The sequence below is a fragment of the Rhododendron vialii genome, chromosome 9a (genome assembly GCF_030253575.1).
Source record: "Rhododendron vialii isolate Sample 1 chromosome 9a, ASM3025357v1".
Classification (NCBI taxonomy): Eukaryota; Viridiplantae; Streptophyta; class Magnoliopsida; order Ericales; family Ericaceae; genus Rhododendron; species Rhododendron vialii.
Window position 1 is genome coordinate 33,944,271 of NC_080565.1, and position 12,910 is coordinate 33,957,180.

The following is a 12,910-nucleotide window of genomic DNA, read 5'->3' on the forward strand; positions in this document are numbered from 1 at the left end:
GATGCGCCCAGGGCGAACGGAATTGCGCCTGAGGCGCATTAAAACTCTACAATTAAACTCTACAATTGGTCTTGAAATTTCGAGGATGCGCCCAAGGCGCACGGAATTGCACCTGAGGCGCATTAAAACTCTACAATTGGTCTTGAAATTTTGTTGATTCGCCCGGGGCACAATGAAATGCACCTTGGGCGCACAGAAAATTCTAAAATTGGTCAAATTTTGCGGGTTTGCCCTGGATACTCCTGAACTTCAATTTTTGCTAGATTTGATCCGTTAAAAAGCTTGGTGTGTCTACTTTATAATCAAAATATAAGACCAATTTACCCTCAGTAAGTCAAAAAAATAAATTATTTCCGTAAAACGCTCACATCTCCATCATTTTAAATCAGATAAAGACTCATTATATATCGATAAAGAAAACTTTAAGAGTTCTAAAAGATGGTTGGATCCAACCATAAAAATAGTAAAGTTTAGTTTATAAAAAGTGGGTAGTAAGTTGACTGCTACAAAAATCATCAGAGCGCTACAATCCCTTTACCACCAACATTGTCGCTTTAATACAACCTCTCCGCCACCACTTTCACTCTGCTACCACCATGGACACCACATGTCAACTCTAGCACCTCCGCCTTCATTAACAGTTACCACCAACACCACTACTTCAACGCCACGATTATTACACCTTCACATGCAACCGGCCCACCAGGACTAGTACTCCACCTCCACCACTCATTTTTTTGCTATTCATGGAAAATTGTACTTGTGTAGGAAAAAAATTCAAAAGTCAATCATTTTTTGAGCACGTGTATAAATAAAATAATGGCTTTGAACTTACCCAAAACATAATAAGTAAGAACAAAGGTGATGCATATATATACACACAATTTCGTCTCTTCTTTGGACATTACAACCATTCTTTGCTATTCATGGAAAAATACATGCGGTTTGGGCCGGCTCCTACTAGGCACAAATTTCGCATCCGCCATGCACTAAGCGTGAGCCGGACCGGACCCCATTTGATGAGTGTTGGGTAAATGTACATAATATATAAGAGAAGTGATAATCTGATAGAATATAATTTACGTGACTAATGGTAACGGCAGGGGCACCTGAGTATTGTTTGTTTTTGTCAGTCCAACTTAATTCTCTCTAACAAATTTGTCCCTCCAAGCTCTAAATTCCAATTGCAAAAAGATCGTCTCTCTCCAAAATGGTATTTGTCTTGTATTACCTTATATGTTCATTCTAAACATCATCAAGACCAATCAACTGATATTTTAGATGCCGAGAGTCCCACCCTACCCTACGTCACATAATTCACGTGTGCATGCGAGAAGAGAGCGTGAGCATGAAAGTATCTTTGAATCACATATCAAGCTACTAAAATCAGCAATAGCGAGAATCGAGAGCGCATGGCAGGCAGAGGTTTCTAGATCATCTATATATCTCTCACTTTTTGAATCAAAAGGCGAGGATTGAGAGTAGAAATGGGATATATATTTTGAAAAATTATGTGACTAAAAGCTCCCACCTCGACGTATGAAAACGAGTCTGGTTCTGGCATCGCGTAATGGGGCCATCCTCCACCCATAAAATAGAGTAGTGTTCGCTTTGCTTTAAATTAACTCTAATCCCTGAAAATTTGGAATGTATTCCACCTATATATTCTGAACAAATGAAATAAGTTTAAAAGTAGGACCGGAAGTGCTGCAGAATTTTGATAATTAAGGTTGTCCGAAAGTTGAAACTGATACTTAGATCCCACGATTAGACCGGTGGGTTGGTGGCTAAGGAATGCAAAATTTTGAATTCCCTAGTCCCGCGTGAATTGTCTGCCTTTAGTCGGATATGGAAGAAGATTAGTTGAGATACGGGTATACTAGTCTAGACACATGTAACCGTAAAAATAAAAAACACCTTGGACTAGATGATGAATCATTGAATCCTCTGCAACAAAGGAGAAACAAAGCAACTCTGGCGTCGCACGTTCGAATTCCATAGAAGCTAGCCAACTGTCCCAAACCTTAGAGCCACTAGAGGTTACGTCCGGTTGTTACCTTCAGAGTTCCAGAATTAGTCGAGGTGCACGCAAAAAAACTAACCCGAACATCCGGTTACAGAGAAAAAGAAAAACACATGAGGTGGTAGGAAATGTGCATGGATGACTTGAGCCGTAACACAAGGGGCATTGATGGGCATGCATGTGTCCATTAGTATCAGGACAAAGGCATTGGGATGGGGAAAACAGTGTTACTCATGTTAGGTTAATTATAAATACCTGTCTGTCCTTTCTTTTACAAGGATGCATTAATTGTTGTACAATATTGTCCCCGGCCCCCTCCTCTAATTTCTCTCTCAATTTTGATAGGGTTTTAGCAAAACTCCATATCCAAGAAGCCAGAAAATTATTTCCTCCATTGCACAATGCACCCCCTTGGAATTACATGGGGATTGGTCCACCATTATTGAGAACCTCACATGGTCAAGTAGTACTGGTGGTGGCTTCTTTGGAGAACAAATTAAATCACATTTCTCTAGTAGTGCTTCTATGATCTCTATCTACTCAATGGGTGGAAATGAAAATGGGGTACATTAACTAAAGAATTGAAAACAAATTATGTTTATGTTTTCAGTTTTTATGGCTATAACCTAATAAGAAATTATAATATTTTGGGGAAAGAAATGTTCTCTATATTTTCTTCTTCATCGCAGAAAAATATAACGAACAGAAACATATTATTATCATTATCTCATTAGAATTCGAGATGTAAATACACTAATGGATCCTAAATTTGTGAAGTATATGATTCGAAAAAAGAATGAGAGTCAAAGACAACTTTTTGCTAATAATTATGAATGGGATACCCAACAAAATAATCCGCATAAGAGAATGATAGAACATATGTTTGTTTGACGAATTTTGAAAAAAATAGGGTTTGATGCTTTCTAAATTCTAACGTTTGAAAACTTTTAAGAATAACGTTTGAAGGCGATTGACATGTGTTTTAACTTTAATTGATATTGTTCTTGTTCACAAACGCATGCACGAAGATCAGAAACAAGGACACGCGAATCAGGGTTTCATCCATGATTGTAGAATCCTAGGTTGCTGATAAGAGTACTTTCCAATTAAGAGAGCTGAAAATGATGGAAATTAATGGTGCCTATGCATTTTGGGTCCATCCTAAAAACATCTTGTAGTGTAACTTCATATATGGTTTCTTCTGTCTTGTTCTCTATCATAGATGGAATCCAAATTGCCACCTTTCTCTTACCATAAAGCCCATAACATTCTCCCCCAATTACGTTCAGGTGTCTTTTTCAAGTATATATCTTGTGGATATATACAAAATTGTATTTTGTGGAATCTTGGATCCATAAAAATGTAGAGTTCATTCAAATTGATTAGACCAAGTAGTCTTGTGAATAGCTATTTTCACATGGGCATGCACATTATGCACATGTTATGTTCCCATATCATGCTTGTAAAGAGATAACAACAACAATGAATGAGATTAAGGCCCTGTTCCAGAAACGAGAATAAGTACTTATTTTTTAAGAAAGAAATTTCAATTAAGCTTAAAAATCATGTGTTTAAGCAAATAATTTTCCTAGCAATATGTATCTTGTTTGATAGATTTCATTGAGATTTTTTAAACGGTGCAAAAAAATAAAAAAAAATTCATTTACATTATTTTTAAGTTTAACAATGTGAAATAAGCTGTTTATTTTAAGGTTTCTAGAACGAGACATAAGATAAATTGTAGATAAGCATAGTACTGAAACTAGGTTTTAATTTGAGTACAATTACGAGTAAAGAAGGTGTAGTTATGAATCCGCTTCACCTCGAAATTTGCAAAAAAGAAAAAATCTCCCTTAACTAGAGTCTAGAGTAGGAGACCAACGGGGATAGTTCAGTTGGCTAGAACACTTGCATCTTACTAGGAGGTCAGGAGTTCGAGTCTCCCTACCTGCGTGTGGGTGTTCTTCCCTTAGAGGGTTTTTCCTTTCTTTATTTATCTCTACCCTATAATAGGCTTATTTTCTTGTATTTATTGAGTCGTTGAGTTTGATTGTCTCATGGACTCTCACAATTGAAGTAGTGTCCCCGATTTGTACTTTGTACTTCATATCTTACGTAAAAATGATCTCTTTTATCGATCGGAAAAAAAAAAACTAGAGTCGGAGTAATTTCAGAATTTGGAATTGCAATTTTTAAGCAAGTAATTTGGACAAGGCAAAAGGGCCACACTTTAGTTTTCTTAAAACAAACTCTTTCAAAATGGGACTCTACCTGGTAAGGTAGGATTTGTAAATGAAAATAGATACCCCTTATTTGCTCCCTGAATAAATAATGATTGATCGATCTTTTCTGGCCAGAAAACAAATATTAAAAGTATTTCTTTCCCTAAATGGAGGTTCTTTGTTTATTTATTTGTCTCCATTAAAGGACCATTAGTTGGGCTTATGGTGTGGTTAATATGGACTTACCGGTCGATATAATTCAGATGCTTGTATTTTCAAATCATTTTGGTGTCCTCTTTGTATTGATCTGCTTTGTTTGGGCCTCCAAACTAGTTGTTGAAATGAAAACTGCAAAAAAAGATGTGCCAAAATACTCATGGTCCACCACGGTTGAGTAAAGATCAGTTGTTCCATCATTTGGAATTGAAATCTTACTATTTCGTGTCATTTAATTTTAGCATGTTTCATCGCGTGGCTCCAGTTGAGTCTGGTTTTTTTTCAGGAAACGGAAAGATATATACTATTTCATAAACGAATCACCAAACAGTATAAAGGTCCGAACGAAAACAAGAAAACCAAACAACATCAAAAGAGGTGCCAAAATACTCATTGTCCGCCACGGTAGAGTAAAATCAATGTATTGTTGCATTCATTTGGAATTGAAATCACGTCATTTAGTGTGTTTCATTGCGTGGCTCCAGCTAATTCTAGTTTTTTTTTTTTTCAGGAAACCGAAAGATATATTCATAGACGAAACACCAGACAGTACAAAGGTCCGAACAAAAACAAGAAAACCAAACAACATTTTTTGGGTTTCCGGGTGGAGGATGCATCGGAGTTGTTGGTGGTGGAGCAGCGGTTTCGTGGTGCTTTGGCAGCAAGGAGGCTGAGTACGTCGACGGTTTGGTGTTTTGGCAGCAGGCGGAGGTTGGGATGCGAGGTTCTCGGCGGCGGCTCTCTTGTCGTTTTTGGGACTGGCGACATACGGTGGGTTCACGGCGGTCTTGATTTGCGGCGGGGCCTGGCATTTCAAATTCCAGATCAGCGACATGTGTTTAGGGTTTGGGTGTATTTGGGCTTTCCTATTGGGCTAATCCCCTTGTATTTGGGTTTTTTGGACTTTTCTGGTATTTGAGTTGCGTCTCATCTGCTCTTTGTTGTTTTATCTAGGCTTTATGGCTTTTTAGGTGTTGGACTTTTGGCCCTTAGAATTTTCTCATTGGTTGGCATTTTGCCAATCAATGGTTTGAGTCTCGAATGAGCACTTGTTGCCTTAAAAAAATAATTTACCGTTTAAAAAAATAATAACAACCCGCCAAAAATAACAGTCGCTATGTTGGAGACTACCGATCCGCTCGTAAATGTGGCTGAAGGAATTACATAACACTGGAGCTCACCGTCCCCAGTTTTGGCTCAATGGAAAGCGTCTCCCCGGACCCCTTGCAGGATTTCTCAACCTTTCGGTTTTTTAAGGCAATGGATAGCCATTATTTACGCAAAAATTGCATGAAACTGGACAAATAATCACATCTACAACAGTCTAACGACACGGCAATAATTTCTAAAATAGCGTCATCAACACAAGAAAGAGTCCCATGATGGAGAAATTTTTCAGTGCCGGATGGGCACAGCCACGTGATTTGGCCGACGGGAAAAAACGAAATCAAGAAAATCTCTATCCTGCCGTTGACAATAATTAATCTGTTGACCTCTGGTTCGGCCATTTTTTCTTGCAGATGAGCATGGTCAAGATATCACGATTAGAACCCTAAATCTTTGTGTTCTAGATTGAATTTAACAGTCATCAATTTTAAAGAGCCCACGGGCTGCGATGAACCGGGTCTGCGGGCCTCTTGTGGATGAGTTTGAGACCCACTCTAAAGTTTGAATGGCTATGCTTTAAGTAGGTAGGTGTTGCTTGTTCATGACACTGTTCTATTCTGGGTTAGAGAGACTGAGAGAGGCCTAGGCCGGAATAAAAAATAAAAATAAAAAGCACCAGGCAAGAAGATAAAGAGAATTTGTGCCATCCCTCAATCCACGAATGATTCACCACCTATGCACACTAGCGGCATGGCTTCCTTGAAGACCGTTCAACAGGCTTCTTCCATAAGATAAGACGGCCGGAAATACATTCCTCTATGCACAGACTCGCTGCCTCCTGCGGATGCAGTTGCCTCCATGGGAAAGTTGCTCTGGAAATTAAGGCCCTAGCACTGAACATACACGAAGCCCCACTCATAAAGTCTTGAGTACCAAATGATTTGGGTCTTGAGCTAATACCATACACGCAGAAATACAACAACATCTAGGATTTGGAACTCTAATCCCAGCAGGGTTCATGTTAGCAAACGGAAAGTAAATATTCGATATTTCAACTCACCTATACAAGTGATCCTGGCCCTAGTTACTGTGTGCTGAGTGACCAAGTGTCCGTGTTATTATACAAGTAGGAACGAGGAACCCAAATGACAATCTTTGGTCTAGCGCTTTTGGGTGAGTTCTCGTGGTTGTCACTTGTTACTTATTGCCGCTAGTGGTCTGGTCTCAGAGAGTATCACTGTATCAGCCTCAGAGTATCCAATAATGGATAGCTGGGTACAGTCCTGCACAGCTTGTGAGAGCGTCTCACAGGGCTAGTATAACACGCCCCCTCCTGTATATCATTACGCACCAAAGGACATGTCTCACAGGGCTAGTATAACACGCCCCCTCCTGTATATCATTACGCACCAAAGGACATATCAATGCGGAAGGGTCTTTGGGGCCCAAAGCCTAAAATACTACGGAAACGAAGTTTGGGCAGCGAGAACCATCTATCCTTAAGAGCATACTATGCAGGTGGGGTTGGGCATGACATATGCTATCAGCATCAAAGCAAGGACACTCTCTACTTGGAATTAGTGGCCATTTATGGTGTACTGCGGCAAAAAACGCCGGAGTGCAAAAGTTTGTAAGCCATGTGTTTGGAGTCTTAACACTAACAATAACATTTAAGTCATTAACCTCGCAAATGCAGTCTCCTAGAAATAGTACAAGACACATTCAGCAAAGTAATCAACTGAATCATTTTCACTTCCATATGATAAATGACAGAACCACACACAAATAACAAGAACAAAATGATGTACTAACACCTTGAGGACACTCCAAAATGAATTATTTCTTATAGTAATCCTCACAATATTTTTCAAAATCCAAAAGCATCTGATGAACAATAGCATGAAGGAACATTTGCTGGTATAAAAACTTTGATGAACTGGACTTGCAGGAAAGGAACACAAACTGTGGACAAACCAAATTTTTCGAAGAAGATTAAATACAGACAGAGCTGGTCGCAACAAAATCAAATATTTGTTCATGAAATTACATATATGGCTTTTCATCAATAAAAGAAACCAATGGAGTGTAACAAGTTCTACCTGGTAGCAGTTGTGACGTTTACAGGGCAACGCAGACATCATCACTACCCATCTCTGCAATACTAAATTTCCCCTGTTCCGAGGGGCTGCCTTGATGTGTCGCCAGAAGCCCATGCTTGGTAGTCTTTTACGAGCTGTAAATCCATAGAAGGAAACAAAATTAGCAGAGCAGAAAATATTTTAAAAAGTAAGATTCAACTCAGAAGAAAATCAAACAGAACTAGTACACGTAAACAATCTACGTTGTAAGATAGGGACTAGGGAGTATAAATTTAAAGGTGCAGATAGGGATAAGCAAAAAATGAACATGGGCAAGGACTTTGGCATGAGTTTGATGTGCCAGAAGGAGAGATAGCAAGGGTGACCTTTAACAAAGCACAAGCTTAGCACTCTAGTCTAGGATAAATGGATCCAACTACTAGTCTAGCATGAGAAGTAAATAACTGCACTTACCAAGTCATAGATTCCCTAGATCTTAAAACAATGGGACACTGTTACAAACAAATCCCTCAACAAGTCAACCTGTAATCATACTTATAAACTAAGAAGCACATGTACAGGTACTGGTACGAAATGGCAAAACCTAAAAAATGCAGGGTACGGCTGTGGTACGACCATACCAAATAAAATTTTATAGTTCAGATTCAGAGCATAAATTACACATAATAATTACCCTGCAAATAAAGGAAATAGCTAAATGATTTGAGTAATTAACAATCTAACATCAAATAATAGTTTAAAGCCAAACTTGATGCACACCGTTAGAGTTTAATGCCTTTATACTAAAGAACATATGGACATGGTCCAAAATCTCATTTTATAATCATGGTAAGCATATAAAAATAAAGTTATCAACTTAGCTTCATCTGGGTTAGGCGTGACTTGATATATATTCGGCTACTTTTGGGATACTGCAAAAGTCACAGTTTCGATACGTGTTTTGTGTGCCCGATACGTACTTAGAAAGTACCATGCAATGTATTGGTCACATAACGGGTATGAGTAGGACAGGGCTTTAGAAGTACCCATGTGTTGTAGTTTATTAATAATAGGAAACTGGCCTATCCTCCACCTTTTGATCAGTGTGTATCCATTCATGTGAAGGCCATACAAAAGACTTGTTGCCAAATATTTCAAGTGCTGATGCTATACAAAAAGTGTGCTATTAAAAAAAAACCCCATTAAAAGTAGCCTAAGAGAAAAGAGCAAAAAGAAGGAAAAGAGATTCTCAATTAAAAGTACAACATATATGGACATGAAGTCAAATAAATTGACAAAACACTATCAGAAAATATATTTTGGATCTCGTATATATCATTATGTACAAAGGAGAATTTCAAATTTCTGAAACAAAAAATTATTTACACTTGTCAAGCATAACTAGAACCCACAGATAACAATCGATATAACTATGCAACAAATTCTACCATATGCATTTAATCTTGTCAACCAACAATTGGCTAAAAAAAATGCATTTCAGGATGGTTGAAAGACAAAATTACTAAGAAGTCAAGAATAAAGCTTCACCTTGAATAGTTACCAAAAAAAAAACCTTCACCTTGAATATGATTTTAAAGGGAGAAAATTACTAGTTTCCACAAACCTGTGCCATGAAGCGGGGAAGCGTAATCCTCAATATTTGTTCAAGAATTTGAGTGCCAGTTGATTCAATAGCTTGCACTGGAATTGGTCGAAATGCAAAAGGAATATCAATGCTAACCTGGAATTCACATCACGACAAAACAAAAGAATTTTTGAGAAAATATAGTAATTAATTCCAATGGAATATGCCACGGCTAGGAGAGAAGCCAAGTAGCAATTACCTCAATAACTGTATCTGAAGTGAGTTCAGCAACTGACAAGTTGCTCTCTTTGATATTGCATGATACCCTATTCACCATAGAAGCTGCATGCCCATACCAAATCAGTGTCAAGGCACTCCTGAAAAATCATTCCATAATTCTACTCAGAACTATAAAATTTTAAGCTACGAATTATTCCCTCACCCATCTACAAAAACTACATGCATAATGTAGATGGATGCAATCAACCAGATAACAACAACTACAAGGCTACAAGCAAAACCTTCACAAAAAATGCATTAGGTTTTGTCGGCTTGAAAAGTATCCATGATTAGATATTTCAAAATGCAAGCAAGTTCAGTTGCACCATAATACTTTTCCAATCTATATTTCCTTTTGATTTAGGAAGCAATTTGTAAGCGAATAAATATCTTCCATGCAAGTAAAAGAGTAGGAAGATATTTTCCTAAGTTTATAGAAGATTAAATTTGAAAATGAGACGAGAGAAATCATCTATATAAATGGTAACTTTCTCTGAAATTCAATGTAAGTACCAGACGAAGTATATGACTAGAACTAAAACCATGAAATTAAATCTACCCAATGTCACATTCAGTAAAAATTTATGATACATGTATAGGGTGTACTCAATGTGTCTGAGCTCCTTAAAACATCAACATTCAGATGACATCATTGCAAACCCTTAGATTTTAATATATTTCTTTAGGACTTGAACAACATAAGGGATGCCTACTTTTGTAAGCTAAGGGTTTTTTCATCCGTTGATATTAGAGAAGTAAACATAAGTTTCTTGGAGGCCCTGTCGGTGGTGTCGAAACTCTGATATTCATGGCATGTCATTTACGGCATTCTTAGAAATTTTCTAACTTTCCAATTTCCTTACATAGAGAGATTTCATCCTTTGAATGCTAGATTTAGTTTGTCTAGCCGTAAGAAGAAATATTCACTCAATACTCAGCATCACAAAAATAACTTGTCAGAAGTTTCCACCAACATTGAAGTGTTAACCATCCCAGATTCCCAGTGCAGTACCTTACTACGTCTACACAGTATACCAAAATGATTGCACAATTTTGCAGCAAACAAATAGTATTCAGAAAATTCCTTACCATCAAACTTCTCATTCTGTGCAACCACAATTGGTGAGCCCTCAAGCTGCCATAGGTCAAAACTAAAAGTAAGCATTAGGAGAAAAGTAAAACTCTGATTGAAGAGACCAAAATCAAGAGAAAGATAGCGTGAAAGAGCATGTCTCAACCTTGCAGGACAAGAGCTTAATGCAACAACCATTGGGTTGTTCCTCAACTCTAACCAACAAAACAGGGCACACTTCAATAGCAAAGAACTTAAAGGTATGCACGTAACATCTGAATGTATTATCATCAACCCGCTCAATCCGCTGTGCATCCAACACAGAGTACTGGCTTGCTGGCAAACTCATGTACTCATCTGCAACCAAACAAATAAAAATTACTCCAATTCACACATTTCACTGAATTAATTCCCAACAGAGTAACCGTATGGAATTGGCATGGTAGTAAAGGGTTTTACATGAGATGTCCATCACGGAGAAAGGATTTTATGAGACGGTGACAACACATGATGCATTGTACTGGTATCAAGGATCCATTTATATCTGTCGTGTGTGCCCGAGACTGAGTTCGCCGACTACTCAGCCACCAGGGGCGGATCTACGTTGAGACCATGAGGGTCACCTGCCCCCCTGGATTTTCCAATCTTTCACTTATATCCTTACTGACCTACGGTATATTTCATTTAACCCCTCAAAAAATGCACTAGTCTCAAAAGGTACAAAACAACCCCTTCATCGATGTGTTTAACTTTCTCTACCAAAAATAACTATGTCTTGATCATATGCCAATGGTCAATCGTTTGATTGCTCAATTAAATTTTGTACACATACTATTGAATATGTTGTGTTTCTGTGAGATTTAGAACTTTGATTTCTAATATAAGAGCCATGAACTTCATTGTGTGGTTTTGATATCAACAAATTTATGTTTTGATTTGATTGCACGCAAAATCAGTGATCTCCATTCTCCAATGTAAAACTTGGACTTACAATAAAATTGTGCTTGACAGGAGAAAAAAATTCCAAGCTAATGATTAAATCTTCAATTTCTGGATCCGCCACTGTCGTCCACTCACCGCTGCCAATTCAGCCTCGGGACCCACCTCAGGCACACGCGGTCACTGAACAAGTATGTACCGGTGAGTCAGATACTCCATGTCAGAGTGCCATGTGTTGCCAGCATTTCACATAATACAATGCTTAAGATGAACATGGGTAAACTTTATACCCAACCCAAAAGTATAAGCTATTACATGGAGAGGTCCCAACATTGCATTAAATGATCACCCATTCTTATACCCGAGCAATGTGGGATTGTTTTCCTTAACATCCCCACATGTGCAGGCACATTTGAGGTTAGTTACGTGTAGTCTCTCTTTGGCTCTACCATCGTGCAGCCTTTTGCTGGTTCTCAGTGCAGATTCTGAATTTTTTAAATGTGGGATGGAATGGGCCCGCTTTGATACTGCATGTAAACTTCATATACAACCACAAAGCTTAAGCTCTTATACGGAGAGGTCCCAACATTATATTAAGTGGTCAACATTATATTGGGCAATGTGTGATTTTTACCCTAATAGAGCAATTCGAGTACTGGTCGCAAAGAAGTTTTTCAAAAATACCAAAATCCAATAATAATAAATAAATAAAAACAACTTTGCAACAATAATGAAAGTATTTACCAGGATACCAATAGAACTGTAATTTAAAAACTTAATCACTACGATTGCATCTCGGAAAGCCAGGAAAGAAACTAATAAAAGACCAGAGATTCTAAAATTCAGAAGAGTAAAGAGTGTAAGCAATACTCAGGGGCCGTCGGAGCTGCCGAACAGAAACCGACTCTCGTCGGCGCGCGATGAAGCGGGCTTTGGGGGAGTAATCGGCTGAAATGCGGAGAGAGGATTTGGGAGATTCGTTGTGAGGAGAGGGTAAACTAGAAAGGTGATGAGGAACAGAGAGAGGGGCTCTAGGGTTTTTGATTCGGAACGAAATGGGAGATAACTGTGAGGAAGAAGAGTTGAGTGACATTTTTTGCTGTGGAACTGTGGAAGTAGAAGAGTGGAGAGAGAGAGCGAGCGAGCCGTGCGGTCAAGGATAAGGGGCGCGGGATGGGCTATGAGATGTGTACGGCGGCAGCTAGCAACAACCCAGTCCAACTGCTACTCTGCGCAGGAAGTGGGGTCGTTAAAATAGCACTTTCAAGCCCTTTTTCTTTTGGTAATTGATTTTCACTCCCCTCTTTCCTTTGACAAATGCACTCTATTTTTTTGCCTTCTTGCAATGTGATTTTTTTTTTTTTTTTTTTATCCGCTTGCAATGTGAAT

The 12,910-nt window shown here is 38.4% G+C and overlaps 1 protein-coding gene across 2 annotated transcripts; it reads right to left on the minus strand.

The window, feature by feature from the left end:
• Positions 1-7,388: 7,388 nt before the first annotated feature.
• LOC131300269 (uncharacterized) lies at positions 7,389-12,730 on the minus strand. 2 transcript variants are annotated; one of them, XM_058326011.1, is made up of 6 exons: positions 12,392-12,730; positions 10,749-10,939; positions 10,600-10,645; positions 9,491-9,573; positions 9,271-9,387; positions 7,389-7,801 (listed from the first exon to the last, which is right to left on the minus strand). In XM_058326011.1, exons 1-6 carry the CDS (start codon positions 12,612-12,614, stop codon positions 7,730-7,732), a joined length of 732 nt encoding a protein of 243 aa, XP_058181994.1. In that variant the 5' UTR covers positions 12,615-12,730; the 3' UTR covers positions 7,389-7,729. The 2 variants fall into 2 exon arrangements, with proteins under 2 accessions (XP_058181994.1, XP_058181995.1); XM_058326012.1 differs by lacking the exon at positions 12,392-12,730 and adding an exon at positions 11,574-12,365.
• Positions 12,731-12,910: the final 180 nt, after the last annotated feature.